We start from the raw sequence: 20,395 nt of genomic DNA, 5'->3' as shown, positions 1-20,395 counted from the left end.
TTAGATTTTTTTAATTTGGAAATTCATTTAAGTATTCTTTAAGCCGAATATGAGAATTTGAGTCAAATCGGTGAACATGAATTTGCCAGCCAGTGCCCATTTAAGTCTTATTTTATTTAATTGGAACTTTAAAAAAGTACAGATTGATCATGTAGGTAAAAAGCGACGAAAAACATTAGCTAAGAGTGCTTAAATTAGATTCAAGTTACTGTCCGTTTTTGTCATCTGCAATAAAACTTTAATTTTGAAACCAAATGCCGCTATTTAATGACATTACATCATTTGAATACTCGTATGTGTATCCTTTAAATTTTTAATTTATAAATTTTTATTTTGCATTTTTTTTTTGCATGCCGAATTGATGTGCACGCAACTGCGTGTTGGCGTATAGGGAGCTACGCGCCTGCTGGCACATAATAAAAAATGCATGTTTTGCCCAGATAATCATATAATCAGTTAATTATTTTGTAAAACAAGATATAAATCAAATAATAAAAAATCCAGTCCAAGATTTTCAAAAAATCATAATCATGAAATAATTGGCGTGGTAATCAAATAATCACTAAAAAATAACCAAATAATCACATATAAATCAAATTCCCCATTAATTATGACCAAAATCTTTTGAATCGTTAACAATTTATTAATAGTTTCACTCCCCCTACCAATGGTATCCCTTGTTTACAAAAAAATGAACAGCACATGTGTTTAAAAGAGCGATGCAGATAGATGCCACATTTAAACCAGCCGTTATTACAATCATAAAAGTGATTAGTTTAACTGTAAATGGCTCTGTTTTGACAAGGAATTGTCAAAGGCACATGTCTTTTATGATTTCTAGATGCTGTTCAACGATTTTGAAAAGGGGGAGGGGGTCAAACTAAGCAACGTTTGGAGTGTGACATTTATCATGTTTATAAAGACTTTTAAGTCTATATATTGACCATGAATTTAGCTCTATATCAACTACTAAATTCAAGTCTTGTACTAATGTGTAAAACGACATGTATCAATAATTTTGCATGAGTAACTTTGCAAGGGGGGACCACAGGCATTATAATTTGTCTCTATTAAAAGGTAAAATCAAATTACAGTCAAACCTGTTTTAAGAGACCACTTAAGTGAGAGCAAAAAACTCTTAAGACAGGTGGTCTCTTTTAATATCTATATGAAATATTTTACAGAGGGATCTACAATTGGTGGTCTTATAATACACCTTTATATCGCTGTTTAGTCCAATCTGGGAAAAGCAGTCATTTACAGAACTTCCTGTTTGGGTCATGCCGCGGAAAATATAGGTCATCAGTAGTGAGCTGATGGAGGAAAAACTTTAGAAACCCACCATGAAAAAACTTTGATAGAGTATGATCCACTTTTTCGAAATTAAAATTGAAGTAAAACAAATATTTTGTTTGAAGTATTTACGGTAGTTTAAACAGGTCTTATTAAAAAGTACACTGTATCATGCATGGTGCATTGTTTAAACAGGGTCCCAGATAGCTTCAACTAATGAAAAAGTTGTGTAATTTTAGAACTTATCCGGAATGGCCGAATAAAGAGCAATTAGGCCACACCAATTTAATTTCTTGTTCTACGGATTTTTGGACTCCAAAATTTGGGGCGAGCGAGCGATTTGAAAATTTTAATAAAAAAATATTTAATTTGCAAATTTTTGAGGCGAAGCTTGAAAAGTAAAGGCGAGCGATTATAATTTTTTTTGTAAACATAAAATAGTAGGTTTTGACAATATTAAAACTTGATTTATCACTTGTACTTTGACATTTCTTTAATTTCTGAAGTATTTTTTCCCTGTTCACCAAGAAATAATTAAATCTGGTCTATGTACATGTATGTGTGACTGACAATGAGACAATTCTCCCTCCAAGTCGTAATCAGTTTTGGGGCAACCCCTTAATGTTATAAATATCCCTTTTACATGTTTTATGAGGGATCAATATAAGTAATAATATATTTGTTTGTACAAAAGGGCTCATATTTTCTCAAAGAACTATATATCTATCTGGTATTAAATGGTCAAAACATGTCCAAGAATTTTGTAATATTCCTGGACTTAAACCATGTTAAATTAACACATTTACTTTAACAGTTTAATATTATTCAAAATAATGGACCCCTCTTTTAGAAAAAGTTGTTTAAAATATGATGAAACTCTCCTCTTTTTGAGTACAAAATTCTAAGTTTTCAAAGGTTTTGTATAGAAGAACTATACAAATCCTTGGTATTTCTATTTTCTTTTCTACATCAGTAAAATGACCCCTTGTCTGAGGGAGGGTTGTTCTCAACCTGATAATAACAAACACAGGTCAAAGTACGGCCTTTAACACAGGGCTTTGATACAGACCAAACAGCAAGCTATAAAGGACCCCAAAATTATTAGCGTACACAATTCGAACAGGAAAACCAACGATCTAATTTATATATCCAAACGGGAAAATACCAATGAACAACATCAACAACAATAACTGCTGAACGACAGGCCCCTGAATCAATCAGGACAGGTGCATAAACATGCAGCGGCTATGGATAGTTTTGTTTCGCCAGCATACAATATAATTGCAGTTGAAGGCAAATCCTTCAGAAGTTCTATAAATGTACTTTATTTATTCTAACAACGAACATTTTTTGATAGGGAATATAAGTAAGGGGGAAAGAAACCAATATTTTGTTCTTTACAAGTATTCCGCTGTTATAAATTTATATTGGAGCACTCCCACTTTGGATAAATAGGTTTCATGCTGAAACAAATATGCTCACAGATATTTACACAGTGTGGTGGGGTGCTTTTATGTTTGAAATCGTTATATACAGGTTAGACTGTGATTTTAAAAACAAATGTTGATATCTTTTTATAATATTTACAAAAAAAAACAGTGCGGGAAATGGACGTAATTACATTTCCGGATGCGGGAAGCGGGAATATAATAAAAATAAAAAAATTCTGTTTTGAAAAATATACTTGCGGGCGGGTCTGTCGAACAAGGAATCAAATTGGTGTGGCCTTAGGTGTATGTTCACAGGTTTTTGCTTGATACAGGTGGTCTCTTGAGTAGGTTTGACTGTACTTAGTATATCGGTACAACTTTTTGGAGAAAAGTGCTTGTGTATCATGTGTATTGGAGATTGAAAAGAAATGCAAGTTGTATTTTAAATTCTACTAAATTGTCAAGATATTTCTATAAAAAGCTTTTTTTTTCTGTGGGCCTCATACAATGTCATGTCATGTCTAAGGAGATATTTTTGCTAGAATTCTTTATAAAATTAAGGAGATGAGGTATGATTGCCAATGATAGAGGATCCAAAAAATATATATACACCAAAGTTTAAACATGTTAAATAAAGCAAATGTAATCAGTTTAAAGGCAACTGTACAGTCACTAACATTGTGAAAAGCCCATGGATACCGGTCGGTCATGACTGTATATTTTGCTTCAAAAGGTCCAGTCATGAAAAATATGAACCAATCCAAATTAGAAAACAAACGGCCTATACATTTTTAACAATTTACAAAAACAAATATAACAGATATGAACCAATGACAAATGACTGAATTACATGTATTATTAGCTTCAATGAACATGATGAATGACTTTCTTTTATTTTTTTCTAGATTTGGATTAAGAGTTTATGACTATGAGGTCCCTGTTGAGAGAATCATTCTGTATAGCGTGTAAAAGAACATTCATTCCAAGTAGGATCCAGCTAAGACAGGCAACCAGTAGTGTGAAAACAAATTATCATAAGTATGATCATGATGATTGTATAGATTCAATATGAAAACAGAAAAAAAAATAACTTGGAAGATAGGTTAAAAATACCACAATGCTATACATTTAAATCCATTTACAAGACTTTGATGTATGATTGAGAAAGTTTGCAAATCTCTAAGTTTTTAGATCAGCCATTTAAACAGTCTTTAAGCCATTTTTATGAAATCTAGTTATAGTAAAACTTTTAAACCCCCAAGCTTGAGTTAAAAAGTATTCAGTAATCACCATTCTATCATGACTTCTGTGGAGATATTATTATTCGTTGGACACCAACATTCCAGGATATCATGGTTACCTAGGAACCACACATTTCAATGACCAATAACAAATGAGCTGCGTCAGATAGAAATCGACCTCATGCAACAAAAACCTGTACATGTATATCTCTTTGATTGATTTTGAACATTCGAATACGTAATAAAAGATTACTTTTGATCTATTTTGTGGGGCAACTCAATTTTCAAACAGTATAAAACTTTGCATCTAGAGTTTTTCTTCAACCCGAAATAAGTTTACAAATGCATTGATATGCCTATGAGCATTAGGCCGATTTCTATTCGACGCAGCTCAAATGTTATAAAGAAATGTATGCAGACTTTGGCAAAACCCTGAAATCAAATATCCATGTAAAAATGAAAATTTTTCCTCAACCCACGAACATAAATGAATCCACACAGTCCAGTCAATCTAGCATAAATTTGACCCTAACCTAAAAGTAATTGCAACAGAAGATTTTTTAAGTTTTAATCTTTAGCATTATACCTCAAATATACACAGACCTGTTGGTGACCTTCTGCTGTTGTTTTTTCTATGGTCGGGTTGTTGTCTCTTTGACACAGTCCCCATTTCCATTCTCAATTTTACGGAAAAAAATCCCATAAAATAAAACTTGAGGAAAAATAAAAAGGTTTTGTACATAACATAAGTTTACGATTATATGATAATATCAAATACGAACTTATAACCCCATCAAAGTATCATACTTTACATCCAAAATCAACCAAAAACAGACTAAAAAAGATTCATTTTTGCGGAGTTATCTCCCCTTCAAATGTTAATTTCCATACGCAGGAAATTTAAAATGCTGATTTTGAGTTTTCCTGAAGTTAGATTTGATGGGACTTTTTTTCTGTGTATATTTAGGGCTTAATGCTATAGCTTAGAACTAAACATTTTCTGTTGCAATTAGTTTGTGGTTAAAACTTAGTTTGACTGGACTAGAACAGTAAAAATCTGTCATTTAAAAAAATAATTTCAGCCTGATTCCTTTTTTCAATTGTTTATATACATGAATGAGACTCTTAAATACATTTTGACTACGAGACCTGTATTGAGTATTGCTTCTCCAGATGATCCCACAGTGACACTGGTGAGGTTGAATAGGTAAGGCATCTTCAGCATTATATAACAAATTGTTAATTAGAATTAATGTAGATGGCTGTTTGGAACATATTTTTCTTATTTGTTAGACTGTAATTAGCAGTACTTGTTCGCTCATTACATGCATTTTAACTTGATTTTTTAAATAGAATAAATGTTTACATGTGACATTGCACATTTATTTTTCTTAAAAGTAAAAAATGTTCGATATATTTATTTTTCAGAAAGAAGAAAAAGTTACCGTTTCCTATTAAAGGAGAGATTATATTCGGGATACATCCAATAGAACTAGCACTGTCGGCAAGGAGAAGAAAACTGTTCACCTTATTTGTGAAGAATACACCAAATCAGGAGACCGGGAACCAGTCATTTATCAATGTATCACTAAGTGCTGAGGGTCTGGTGGAGAGAAAAGAATTTGTAAACAAACAGATGTTAGATAGGTTGTCAGAGGACAAGCCTCATCAGGTATTTGTTTATGCCCCAACTAGGGGCCTGGTGTTTTCCAGATTGTTTGTCTGTCCGTCTGTCTGTCCTGCTTCAGGTTAGAGTTTTTAGTCAAGGTAGTTTTTGATGAAGTTGAAATCCAATCAACTTAAAACATAGAAAATGATAGTGCAAGTGGGGCATCCATGTACTATGGACACATTCTGGTTTCATTTAGTAAGAGCGATGCCTTGTTAAACAGAGGTTGGGGATTGAAGACCCAGCGGAAAAGAATGTGATATTCTTTTTAAATAAGAAACATAAGTCTCTGGTTACATTTGGTGCCCAACTAAAAAACTCATGGTGGTTACAAAAAACGAATATAACAGACATTTTTATGCTTTGGCAGTTCACAGTATTATAATTATGTAAACATGATTTTTATTAAAAAAAATGATATGTCAAATGTTTACATTATTCTTTCAGGGAATATGTTTAGATGCCAGTCCTCTAATAGTTCCAGAACTAGACTTCCTAAAGTATGTCAACACGAGGTATGGATAACAGTAATTATGTTGTGATATAAAGAAAAGCTTTTTGTAAGGTTGAGAGAGGTATTAGACACACATTTAAAGGCAACATTATTATTATATGTACAGAAAAAATGTTAATGATATTATAGCATAAAAAAATTATCAGAAAAAATCCTCTGGAATATAAAGATCAGCATGTTTGCTTACTGACAATTTCAAAGTCAACAAATAAACATTTAATTCTGCATAAAAATATAGTAGATATGCCAATACACATAATTTACAGTGTCTGGTGATGTTTCATAGCCTGACCGGTTTCGGTCCAAAAAAGACCTTTATCAGAGGCAGTATGGTGGATTAATGTTTACACCCTATTTATATAGATTCGGTATCCAGTAGCTAGAGTTTTGGACCGAAACCAGTCAGGCTATGAAACATCACCAAACGCTGTTAATTATGTGTATTGGCATATTTACTTTATTTTTATGCTTTTACATTTTCCCCCAGCTGAAGCACATATAATAAATATGGCTTCTACTAACAAAAGCTCCATTTGGAGTTAATGTGTTTAGAGACCTCTTATGTCAGTACATCTTTCCTATACATGTATTGCATAAACATTTGATTCTGCCTGAATACATAGTCCTGACTCTCAACTTATCAATTTTTGTTCAGGACAGAAATAATTTGTGTTTACCAAGTAGAATGTATTATCTTTGGTTTGACCAGATCTGCTATGAAACTGTTTGCTTTCAGCATGTTCAGCACTAAATGCTTAAGCATTTTTATTAGATTACTTTTTAATCATGTTAATACTATAGAAACTTCAAAGATTGATAGATATGAAAAACCTTTGTCATTAAACCTTCTTTGATTTTTTCAGGAAAGAAGATATGAATAACAATTTTCCTGTTTGGTTACTGCCCTATAGAGTAAAGGTATGTTGAAGATCTCAAAATTAAAAAAGCTTCTTTCACTAGTATTTGTTGAGTGTGTTTACTGATTTATAATGATGTTTCTTAGTGACGGATCAATAGACACACAAAAAGTTTTACCAACATAGACTGTGTTCTTATCTCTTTCAAAGACAATTTCAACTTTATATTTTTTTCATTCATAAAGTTTTAAAGGGGCCTCTTGGTTTGGTGGAAGTAGTTCATCTTCTGTATTACTAACCTGTAAACACTGAGGTTGTAAGCTGGTATCCTGAACAAAGCAGGTGCACTTGACTCCATCTTTATTAAATAGGATTGTCAGTTTTCCTACCAAAGGTCTGTGGTTCTCTCTAGGGCACTCTGGCTTCATCCACCAACCAAATTTGATCGTTACAAAATATCTCAATGGTGGTGAGAGTGGTGTTAAAGGCCAATCAATCAGTAAATCAAAGTTACAAAACTATTGACAAAAATTAAATGGGAAAAATGTAATTATTAAAAGTGGATACAGACACACAACTTAACTTAAAAACTGAAAGATTACGACATATATTTTTAGGCAGTTAAGCTGCCTTATGCGAGCACCCTGGATTTTGGTCCCCCCCTGGGAATTTTTTAAAAAGTGCCATTTCTCTGATCTGGCAGGTCTGGTAGATTATTTATAACTAATTAGACATTTTTTTCACACTTTTTATTATGAAAAACAATAAATATAAGGAAGATTACCTTAAATGATCGTTGATTTTCCCAAAACAATTGATGTTCCCCATTTGAAAAAGTGCTAATTAAAAAGTTAAGCATAGCTTTTTATCGTCTGTGCTTTTGGTGAAGATGTAAGTGAGTTATTGTAAGAATAATTTCATTGCCGAAAATGTTTGTAATGAAGGCATTAAAATTTGCCAAATGGCGCATGGATATAATTTTGCGGCTATTTTCAATCAGTGACGCCGTTGAATTTGGTGGATTCCATCCCAATAAAGGTAAATATTTAAAAGCATTGTCTTACTTCCTCTCTGTATAAGTCTTGAATTTGTAAGAATACTTGATTATTTTATTTCTACATTGTATGAAGATATGTATTTTATTTAATTATTTAATGCAAGCTGATGTTATTATTATTTGTCATCGTGTCTCTCTGTACTTGCTATGTATCGTGGAAACCCCCAAACATTATACTCGATCAGGGCCTTTGCAATTTTAATCGGGACCTCATTTGAATACGTATTTATAGATTTTGTCGATGTCAAGGTCATTTCAAGATGGTTTCCTTAATCGTGTTTTAGTTAAGGCTTTGGTGTTACAGACTGCTACATGTGCTTTGATATAGCCAAAGGCGCTTAAAAAATATTAAGATTACTACTTTATCAATAATTTGCTAATGGACAGCATTATTTCACTTCAAAAGTATATAATTGTAAAATATTAAGTACGAAATTTTTGACGCTTCCCAAGCATTAATTGATTTGGATTTACAAGCACTTTTCATTTTCCGGATATTTGAGCATTCGTGAAATTTTCAGGAATCATAACTTTTCGTTTCCTTCAGCAACTTGATACTGGTAAACCACTTTTCTATGAAATTACTGCGAAATAAAACTTGCATGGTACGAAAAGAAGCCTGTAGAAGGTAACGTTGTGCGTTATGAAGTTACGTTTTTAACAAGTTACAAACAGTATTTTTCTTAATTCCTACATCAATTATTTATAGAACAGATATATTATTTTATTATAACATTGGCAATGGATGACAGCGAATCCGTGATCAAGATATTTCACTAACAAATTCAAATAAAATTGGAATGAAAATGGGAAATGTGCTAAAAAGACAACAAAACGACCAAAGAGCTGAGAACAGCCGAAGGCCACCAAATGGTCTTCAATGCAGCGAGAAACTCTTAAACATGAAGGCTTGCTTCAATTGACCCCTAAACAAAAGTTACTAGTTCAATGATTATGGAGTTCATGTCATACTAAACATAAGTTAGAATTATACACAAGAATCTATAATTGAAAATCATGCAAGACTAACAAAGGCCAGACGATCCTGACTTGGGACCCTAGAGAATTTAAACATTACAAATGTAATTATAAGGGCCTCAATGAACATGAACATGGACAAAACTAATACATAAAGATTTAAGACATGAATATATAAAAAAGAAGATGTGGTATGATTGCCAATGAGACAACTGTCCACAAGAGACCAAAATGACACACATTAAAAACTATAGGTCACCGTGCAGCCTTCGACAATGAGCAAAGCCCATACCCCATATAAAAGGTACCAATAAGACAATGTAAAACAATTCAAACGAGAAAACTAACGGCCTTATTTATATAAAAAAAAATGAACGAAAAACAAATATGTAACACATAAAAAAACGATTACCACTGAATTACAGGCTCCTGACTTGGGACAGGCACAAACGTAAATAATGTGGCGGGGTTGAACATGTAAGCGGGAGCCCAACCCTCCCCTAACCTGGGACAGTGGTATAACAGTACAACATGAGAACGTACTATAAAAATCAGTTGAAAAAAGTTAACTCATTAGATGGACAAAAATACAAGTGGACGTGACAGGAAGCCTTTATGCTACATTCACAGTGTAGATACTATTCTGTACGCTATCCGGAAGTCGCGATTTTCGAAGCGAGAACTTTTTGGATCACATTTTAAATTTGATGGGTATACTGAATTAAACGGTAAGTTGATCATCTGTATATTGCTTAATGATTAATTCAGCCGAAATCAATATTCTCAAATGGTTAAGAATTAAATTCCGCACATTCATTATTCGCATCTTTGCCTTAATCAAGAGATTTTCAAGTGCATCACTAAGAAAAATCAGTCGGCGAACCTAAAAACAATCTTTTTACCCTCTTAGTGTACAAATTAACGTAAAAACCTGACTTAATTAACTAAATGAAGTATATTTCAAGTGGTGGTAAAAGTTTCAACCAGATTTTTGAAGCCAGAAATAAGAAAATTACACTTGTTTGAATTTCTCACTGTACGATCAGTCTCACTTGTATATTCTAAAACTGTATGATCAGTCTTTATGTCACTGTATTCTAGTGGTTATTTCAAAGTTATTTACGATACATTAGAAGGTGACATTTTTCTAAATAACACAAATATATTTCAATACATTCACATCCTGAAAACTTATGAAACATGTTTTAGCTTGATAGGTTGTACTCGACTTACTACATTAAGTATAAGGATGTTTAAATGTTGCTAACATAAGAGGAAGGTTTGATGTATACTAGTATATAAGTTTCAGAAATGTCCTCCGTTATTCTTAAAATTGTACAAAAACACAGATTTAGTTGTTACATAAAAATGCATGTATTTACACACATTCGAGGCCGTACTGTATATATCACAGTTCCTTCACTTTGTTTAAGATGTAGAGCTGTCTCTTTGACACTCAATTGTACACCACTTTGTCAAGTGAGGGGTTATAGTGATAAAGAAGTCCGTCTTTCCGTTCGTCCGTTGGACCGGTACAATATGTTTCGCCGGTTTTGTAAGCGCATCTTCTCATAAAACAGTTAATATACAATGGGGGTGCCGGCCATTTTTAAATGGAGAGGGGGTCCAATCCAGGAGAAAAGGGGATTCCAAATATATGTTCCCATACAAATGCATTGATAGTTAAAAAAGGCTTTCAAACTTCCGGATCCCCCTTTTTTTAATCCGTCACTGATATAACTATAAATTAATCTTATTCGGTTTCCTTATCATAAATGATAATGACTGTATTGTGCACCGTCTATTTCGAATTTTAGTAAAAACCTTTTATGGGGTTACTCTATATAAGATACATGTACGGACTTGAACATTGCATTATATGGGGGCACCCATCAGGTATTTCCAACACCTCCTAACCCAATCATTAAAGTTTTCTGAAATTGCTCCATTTTTACTCGACTAATGCATTATGGACCTTCTATTTCTGTAAACTAACCAAAATTATATCACATGAATTATCCCCTTGCGCAAAGCTGTCTTTATCCATTTTTTGGTTATTTTAAAAGAGACAAGCTTGATTTATGTTATCATCATTTGGTCAACGGCGGACGGTGTAAATAATCTTTAAAAATGTAATAGCTAAACAGTTAACTGTAACAATACACTATTACAAAGTCCACAAGCGAATCATGCATTACTTTTTAGGCATTTGATTTTAAATTAGACTGATGGAACAAAACTACAATTATTTTGCCGTCTAAAAAATTCATCAGAAATATATTTGTATTGTCTGATGAAAGTAATTACATGTTATAGTTCCCTGGATAGTTCATAATATCACATTTACACGTATATACCTTCAAATTGCTGTTGTTTTTTCTTCAAAATCACGACTGGTCATACAGTGAAAAAATCTGAAATCGCTTCTAGAATACAGTCAGTTCTAGACTGATCGTACAGTAATTTATTTTGGGATCCTCAAGGAAAACATATTTTTTATGGGAAATACAAATATTCTACTTAAATACGAAAAGAATATTGAAACAGTATATATTTAACTGTAAACTGATACAAATATTTGCAATAAAAGATTATTTGCTTTGTACTACGAGAGCAAAATTGCCCATCAATTTAACTTTTTTCTACCAAGTTGATGTGATGCACACGTATATTTTATATTCTAATGCATGTTTTTGTTACAGTTACTCATATTTATGATGCTATATATACCTAAAAGATGTTCAAAGTACTTTGTAGATATAGGAGTAAACAAATGATGAGAAAAGTTACCGTAGTCAAAACCGTCCTGTTAGCCAGTTGGAAATCAGCGCTTCGAAAATCGCGACTTCCGGATAGCGTACAGAATAGTATCTACACTGTGACATTGTATATGTAAAAATTTTAAAGCAATAATGAATATTATACCTATTTGTATTTGTTTTTATTTCAGCTTGATTCCAATCTTTTGCAATGGCTAATACAAGAAGAGGCAAGGCATACATGTACATGTATATGTACAATACATGATTCTCTGTAGCAACTGGATTGTCTATTCACCCCTTTAGTTCAACAACAACAATGAAACTCTAGACTACTACATGTACGATGTTATGAAAATATTTACATATACCTACATGTAAATCTACATACATGATCAATTTTGAAGATTGTTTTTGCAAGGTGTAATCATGTCAACTAATACAACAAGTTTTGATTCAGCTTTCTGACAGGAATTATTTATAAACTTGCCAGCAGTTACAACAAATGAATATTATTGATTGAGTTAAAAAATAAGCTCATTTGGACAGTGAAGTGATTTTGAAGCGTATTGAAGTAGACATTAAACATGTTAAACGTTTCAAATTGATATCGAATTATGTGTAAATGCAGCATTGAATTATTTAAGAAAATAAGAATAAAGAAATATTAAAAAAGATGGACAAAATATTTGTATCAAATTTGTTGGAATTTTTGTCAAAAAGAGAGGCATACAGGGATATATAGTAGTGTTGTTTTGTAAGCATGGTCAGCATCAACAATGTATTACAAAAATGTAGTTTGTGATTGTGTGATTAGGTCTAGTTTATGGGAGGTCAATGATATTTGGTACGCAGTTGTCTTAGCATAGGTATATCTCATTACCTGATTACCAGAATATTTAGCCCCACCCCATTTGTCATAGTCAATTGACTCTGAAACTTAGTTTACATGCATTAGTTTTTGATTAGGTGAGTTATTGAGGAACCACTAGTGAATGGTCAATGATATTTGGTGTGCAGTTGTATAAACTTTGTCACTTTCAATTTCTATTGAGGATATTTGACCCTGCCCCCTAAATTATTCTCTTTTTACTTGGAAACTTACGTTACTTTGAAATTTCATAAAGCTTTTGATTATTTTACTATGAAGGAAACCAATCGTCGTAAGTCAATGATGATTGCCATGTAGGTGAAGAAACATTAGTACGTTTCATTTCCATAGAGGATATTTGGTCCTTACCCTTCGGTCATAATTTATGTATGATCTATTGACTTTGACTATAATTATGTTAGTTTAAGAAACCAGCAATCTATGTGTTAGGGTTTGTTTAAAGGGGACAACTTATGAAAAGTCAATGTTATTTGGTAAGCAGTTGTATAAGTGTTGGCACATCTTATTTCCATAGGGATTGTTCAGCCCTGTACAATCATTTACTTAACTGCCTACAGCGCCTTTGGTGCTTTGATTTTGTTGTAGGATGTGCATAATTTAGGAGCAGTACTAAGGTCCTGTCATTTCCTTGGAGTGGAACATGTTGTCTTACCAACAGTTCATACGTAAGATTCAGTTTTGTTTGTATTTTTTTTGTTTGTCAGATTATCTGGTCTAAAAGAACTGGTTAAGCTACTGTCATCACTGATATATGTTACAGTTTACTCAAATGTTTAAAATTATTGCTTGGTCAGGCAAACTTAACATGATCACAATAATTCCTAGCATATAAAGTTAAATATTAAAATTTATGATTGAGTGAGTTTCTATCTGACAAATTAATATAGCTCTCAGACCAGTAGCCAAGGTGTCCCTGAGAGGGGTTATTTGGGGTAATGAAACCTTGTAGTCAAACTTCTTTCTGAATGTCTCAACCCTTATTTTATATTTTCAGAGAGTTCGTGCAAACCACAATAACATTTCTGAACTATGGAAGGGCCATTATTAACAAGGTCTAGACCATCAAAATAGAACACCAATATTGATAAATAAACTCATCATAGATACCAGGATAAAGTTTTGTATTTACGCCAGACGCGCGTTTCGTCTACAAAAGACTCATCAGTAACGGTGGAATCCCATTATAACTTTCTCTTATAAAATTATGTAGCCTGTGATGGAAAGGTGTAGGGTGCTAAGTTCTAGAATTCTCCTCACTAAAAACAAATGTAGATTTAACCCTGTTATTTAAGTTGAGGGTTGATGACCTTCATGATAGGGACTTATTCTTAAATTTCTCCCAAGTTTTTTTTGTCTTTTGAAGAAGCATAGCTCAAAGTTTTATAATGCTTTCTCAGTTGTTTTAACATGGAAATATGAATTGCTACAATGAATACCTCATGTTATAAAATGAATTTATTGTAAAAAGTAAGAAAATCAGTGAAATGACTGCCTTTGTTTTGCATATTGAATAAAAGATTTCTATATATATCAGTCAGGGGCATTATTTAAACAAGTAACTTTTAAAATTTTAATGTTGAAAATGAGGCTATTTTAAAAATTACTTATATAAGTAACTTTTCTAAATATTATTTTTATAGGTGACCAATTATACAAATTTTACTAGTTTTAACAAATTTTTACAGTCATCTGTTTTTTTTCCCCATGAAATATAAAATCTAATGTTTCTGAAACACTAATTGCTTTTCTGACGCACTTATCTTTGATATCGACGCTTCTTGGTCAAAGGTTGCTCTCTTGGGACTATTAAAATATCGTTTTCCTTCAAAATCTTGAAGATAGACTGATATAAATAGATAGAAACTTATGAATTAATTAAGACTTGAAGTTATTTATAATTTGTAACTCAAAACAATTACATATGTTCCTTAAATAAGTGTTATTACTAATTCTTTCAAAGATGTACAAAATAACTTATTCAAGTAACATTTTTGTCATTATTTTTAAAGTAACCGTTTATGTTTGTTCTCCTCTCAAATCTTACAAATTCTTAAATTTATAATATAAAATGCTGTAAAAATTCATGAAAACTACACTTAGTCCCTGCTTCTATTGAAAATTAAAATAACTCTATTAAGTAATTTTATATTTTTTAAAAACAAAAATTACCTACATAAGTAACGAAAAAAAGTTACTTGTTTAAGTGCCCCTGACTGTATATGAACCTAATTTAATTTAAATATACTTAAAATTGTTTCTTGTGGATTGCATATTTTATGTAGATTGAATATGAATTATATTTTCATGGATACTTGATTTTTTAATTTTAATTATTTTTCATATTGTGATTAAATTGTTATTGTACTTTAAATTCATGCTATATTTTCTGTGTTATTTTTTTAAAGATGTTCTCTTACACCAATGGTCAGTAAAGCTAGTTCTGGTGCTATGGAAGTTATGAACATATCACAAGTTAGAAATGATGAATCTATAATAAAATTTATAAAGGTAAGTTCATGTTAGAGCTCTGTCAAAAATAATATACATAGGACCCAGGCAGACATGTGACATTCAAGCCACAACTGGAAATTTGGAAATTTTCAGCTGGAGTTTGGGTCTCATAACTGGAGATTTTTTATCAACCCTTTTATTGACGTACACAAAGTTTTTTGTGTGTTAAAACTGCATATCTTCCTTCTTTTGTTTGTTTAAAAAACAAATATTCCATACCTTTAAACACCTGCATATCCATTTTTACTTGATAAAAATAGAAGATAAGGGGTTTTCAAATATTCATTTATTATGTATAATTCAAGATATAGTGATTAGCCATCATACATAGTTGGCAAAAAGTATCTCTGATTAAGCTACATTGTCAACTTTGATACCACTACTGAACATGCTTGTAACAGAAGGTGTTAAATTTATAGAGTTGTAGGCTTGCTGGTTGGTAGCTGTCTCCATAAGTTTGGTCAAGTCATTAGGGCCACCGTAGTCAGCTTTGCATGAAGTGTAGTAAGCATGGTCTTGACCCTTGGTACTGGATCAGCACCATTTGAAATCAGATCTCCAGGCAGCGTTGAATTTGGCTAGATACCTTGTCTCCTTTTTTGCTGCTGGGGTATTTGGTGATAAAATACGGTTTGCATTTTGTTAAATTCTAAAATTTTAGAACAGTCCAAGACAACTATACTTATATAGGTATTCCATTGGCTTGGATAGAAAAGAAGCCATAAATATCATATTTGAGATGATTTCATTTGTCTTTGAGGTTCAGTAAATGTTCCATGTTTCAACAGCATCAAATAAATCCTTGTTTATAGTATACAACTTGTACAATTAGTCAATCTAATCCTTTGTCAGTATTTCACTTTTAATCAACCAGGCTTGTGTCTTAAACTAGCTAGTTGATCACCAGGTAATTGCCTATAATCTTTAATTTATGGTTGTATATACAGTTTAATCCTAAACACCTCAGGCTGATTTATCTATTTTACGACCTCATATTACCTTTTGACACAACAGGAAACTTCTGTTTTTCTCTGACTTTTCCTCTGTCCCTATCAATTTTGTAAACAAAAATGTGTTCTGAAAATTTTACAAGGTTGATATTTTCAAAAAGCAGAAGATTTCAAATTTTAACGGGAGATTTTGACTCCCATCGGAAAAATCACATGTATGCCCAGGAAAGGCGGTATCAAATATTAATTTTCACTGACTGTTTCCCCTTGTTGAGATTTTACAGTACTCTCCCTGGGTCACATGTATGTTTTTATGGAAGAGTTCTGATTAACATAAAATTGAGAATGGAAATGGGGAATGTATCAAAGAGACAACAACCCGACCATAGAAAAAACAACAGCAGAAGGTCACCAACAGGTCTTCAATGTAACGAGCTGGCCCCTAAACAAATATATACTAGTTCAGCGATAATGAACGCCATACTAATTTCCAAATTGTACACAAGACACTAAAATTAAAATAATACAAGACTAACAAAGACCAGAGGCTCCTGACTTGGGACAGGCGCAAAAATGCGGCGGGGTTAAACATGTTTATGAGATCTCAACCCTCCCCCTATACCTCTAGCCAATGTAGAAAAGTAAACGCATAACAATACGTTCATTTAAAATTCAATTCAAGAGAAGTCCGAGTCTGATGTCAGAAGATGTAAACAAAGAAAATAAACAAAATGACAATTATACATAAATAACAACAGACTACTAGCAGTTACCTGACATGCCAGCTCCAGACTTCAATTAAACTGATTGAAAAATTATGATTTCGTCATATGAATATCAGGCACAATCCTTCCAATGATTAACAATTTATATTTTACTTATATGAAAACCGGTAGTGATTGTCCTTAGATCAGAGTTTTGATTTTTATAGCAAAATGTTTACCTATTTGTTGCATTGTTGAAAATTATCTTGAAAAAACATTACAGATGATTATAATTGTATGTGGACGGCAAAAATGATCTGCAAAGCTAGATCTACAAATTAAGAAGGCAATGTAAGTGAAATCCTATAGCATGATGTGTCACTCAGTATTATGTCTTTTTATATATAATGTAGGAATGGAAAGATTTTGGAGGAAGAGTTATTGGAGCAAGTTTAGATGAGGAAAACATAAGCATACCTATAGAACAATACCAAGTCAAACACCCAATATTACTGATCATTGGTTTGTTTTGCTATATAATAGTTTTAGAGATAAACTGGAATTTTTTTTAAATGTTTTTCTATTCCCTGCATACATTATAAGGGGTTATTTTGATTTCAAATCTATATGTGATTCTGTCCATTCTTTCAAATTGTACTAAGTTAAAATGAAATTGTGTTTAAAGTCATATGAAACGAGTGAGTGGTGAAAAATAATGTTTTTCCAATTCTTGAACCAATGCATGTATATATCACAAAATAAGTCCTCTGTGCACGATTTTATCATTATTTACGCAAATATATCGTATAATCGTCAATTTTTTTTCTCTCTGTCTGTTATGATTTAACAAATATGGCTGCTCATTAAATGCCGTGTTTTGAAGCCGAAGTTTACCGATTGTCACCTTATAGTAAATAAATAACAAAAAGCATGGGTATTGAGCACGTGCTTAACATGTACAATCAGATAATTGTTTATTTTAATGACAGATTCATGCGTATTGCGCTCACCGGATTTTTACGAGGAGGGTTACGCTCAGGTCACTATGCATACGGAAAATATGTCGGCGAATTGCTTCCTGGAAGCAAGCAATTAAAAATAAGTAAACTTCTTCTAAATGTGGACAAATTAAAGAATTTTCCTCAGAAAAAAGTATATGTACAAAAGTTTTATAATGAAAACTATCCATTTAGTTATAAAAAACAGATGCATATTTTATTTTAATTTGAGGTTTCATATGACTTTAATGTCAACTTTCAACCTTAATATTTATAATAAACAGGTTCTTAGGCCAAAAATAAAATATTGTTTGTTTCCCCTCACATGACTAACCCGGTAAAATCACCGCTACCTGAAAAATTTTATTGGCCATTCTTGTCCACTATTTTGTGTTTTGCTATGTTGGTTATTGGTGATATCTTTCCGATGCTGAAGTCAACGATCGTTGGGTTTTGGGGATACCTTTCTGATGCTGTAGTCAACGAGCGTTTTAAATCAAGGTATTTTTGCATTGAAGCGTCTACATGATTCGGAATCAAGGAAAACAAACAAAATGCTTTCCCACACGATTTGTTTGTTTGCAAGGGTGATCTTTTTTTGAAAATAAACAAAAAAATGAAGCATCTTTCAATCCGCTTAGTGCATCTTGATTTGCTTTGTGTCTAACTTCTGTTCCTGTTTAAAGGATAAAATCTTTAAGACTTTGAGTAAAAATGGTCTGACTCGTGCTTTAAAATCTATCTACTTTGTCTTTGAACAGGTTGGGCACAAGTCAGGAAATGTGGGATACATGTATTCCCTGCTTTCAGGGAACGTCCCTGTTTTCTGGTGTAAAAAAAACCAGTTTAAATGGGATTTCCTTTTTCAATTTATGGCATGAAAATTACAAAAGGACACGTTTTAACGTTATACCTGCATCAGTAGAATTCGTAAATACTTATTAAAAGTATTTTAGGAAATACAAAACATGAATATAAAGGGAAGCCTTGTTTCGTCTAGAACTCGAAAAAAAACATACAAATCTTTGTTTGGGAATCAATTGACCAAGCTGCATGATCCAGGTGTAACTGAACATAACTGAATTATGTTCACTTCTATTGAAAATTTTTATTCATTTAAATTTAATTTCCAAGTGATTAACATACTTGTATCTTTTTGTCATCTCATAATTAATGATCAAGGTATGAATTGGTGAACAAAGGAATTGTTTTGTTGTGAGTTATACATCAAATTAGACTTGAAATAAGCTTGATTTTTTAACTAAAAAAACACTTGCTATCAATAGGCATTAGTATCACAAGTAGAATGTGCGCTTTTGTAGATTTCATTAAATTAAATGAATAGGAAAAAAAAAGAAAGTCCCTGTATACTGTTTTTTATAACACCAGAAAACTGTGGTGTACACTGAATTAGAATACAGGGAATACCCCACTTTTCTTGACTTGAGCCTTACCTGTTGAATTTTGTACAAATTCAATATAGAAAACCATATAAAAAAATAAAATAAATTAATTTGCCTACCTACCTACCCATACCATGCATACCCTAACAACCTCAGTCGGGAGAGGGGAAACAAAGATATTTTTAATGTTGGCCTTATGATCTAGAAAAATAGATATATGGCAAATTCAGATTTTAGTTCTGATTTCATGATTCTCTGACTATGGGGATGAATGGGAATAAAGTTCTATGTTAAAGGTAGATCATCAGCTTTATGACTGAATTCCCTTATTTCTGACACAGACACTCTACATGCTCTACGTTTACAAAGTGGTTTTGTTCATGGCTTCGTTCTGTATGAGTTGTACTTTTCAAAATATATGCCAAATTAGGGTTTTTACCCAGATTATGCAGTTCACTGAGTATGAAAATTCAATAATATAAGCAGGACATGATGTACCATATTTATTTGATTAATTACACTATAACATATTGTCATTCATTTGACAGTTTTGAAATAACATGTCTTCTTATTATTTTTTTTTTTACACTAAACTCATTACTCAGTATATATTTTTTTTGTAGGAAATGAAGCAAAAGGAATGAAGTTTAAAATATCTTTGTTGTGTGATGATCATGTATGTGTACATCCTGCTCACAATGTGCACCCTCTTGTAGACTCATTAAATGTTTCCGTAGCTACTGGGATTATATTGCATCATTTGACTAAGAGGAATAAATCATAATAGAGGGAACATGTCTGAACTAAACCCATGTATGATTGAGAATAAGACTTGTGTTATGTTTAAGCAGGTGAAAAATTACCAAAGAACATTCACAATATTTTATGATATAGTGGTTGTGTTAGACACTTTTCACTGTATATACATTTACACAGACACATCAATTATATGTGTTCTCTTTAAAGTAACATCAATCATGTTCTCTTTGAATCTACATCAAATGTGTTCTATTTGAAGCAAAATCAAATGAACAGACTAATGGAACGAAGGAATTTATTATCAAGCAAAGTACGAATGTTGCATAGGATATTTATAATTTTTAAAAATGTGATTCTGCATATTAATTGAATAAAATATG

The 20,395-nt window shown here is 32.1% G+C and overlaps 1 protein-coding gene across 1 annotated transcript; it reads left to right on the top strand.

Annotated features, from left to right (window-relative positions):
- Nucleotides 1–727: 727 nt before the first annotated feature.
- On the top strand, nucleotides 728–20,319 carry LOC143074876 (uncharacterized). Its single transcript, XM_076250101.1, has 9 exons — nucleotides 728–767; nucleotides 3,629–3,761; nucleotides 5,393–5,636; nucleotides 6,081–6,148; nucleotides 7,011–7,065; nucleotides 13,276–13,355; nucleotides 15,096–15,198; nucleotides 17,269–17,377; nucleotides 19,880–20,319. Exons 2-9 carry the CDS (start codon nucleotides 3,646–3,648, stop codon nucleotides 20,038–20,040), a joined length of 936 nt encoding a protein of 311 aa, XP_076106216.1. The 5' UTR covers nucleotides 728–767; nucleotides 3,629–3,645; the 3' UTR covers nucleotides 20,041–20,319.
- Nucleotides 20,320–20,395: the final 76 nt, after the last annotated feature.

This window comes from Mytilus galloprovincialis, chromosome 5 (genome assembly GCF_965363235.1).
Source record: "Mytilus galloprovincialis chromosome 5, xbMytGall1.hap1.1, whole genome shotgun sequence".
Lineage (NCBI taxonomy): Eukaryota > Metazoa > Mollusca > Bivalvia > Mytilida > Mytilidae > Mytilus > Mytilus galloprovincialis.
The sequence above is the reverse complement of the archived record's forward strand: the minus strand, read 5'-3'. Positions and strand labels throughout refer to the sequence as shown.

Bases quoted from the DNA above. Each gene is read 5' to 3' on its own strand.
- LOC143074876 (XM_076250101.1), top strand. From the start codon at position 3,646: ATGACTATGAGGTCCCTGTTGAGAGAATCATTCTGTATAGCGTGTAAA. The intron at 6,149-7,010 runs GTATGGATAACA...TGATTTTTTCAG, and splicing joins CTAAAGTATGTCAACACGAG to GAAAGAAGATATGAATAACA. The intron at 17,378-19,879 runs GTTTGTTTTGCT...TTTTTTTTGTAG, and splicing joins CCCAATATTACTGATCATTG to GAAATGAAGCAAAAGGAATG.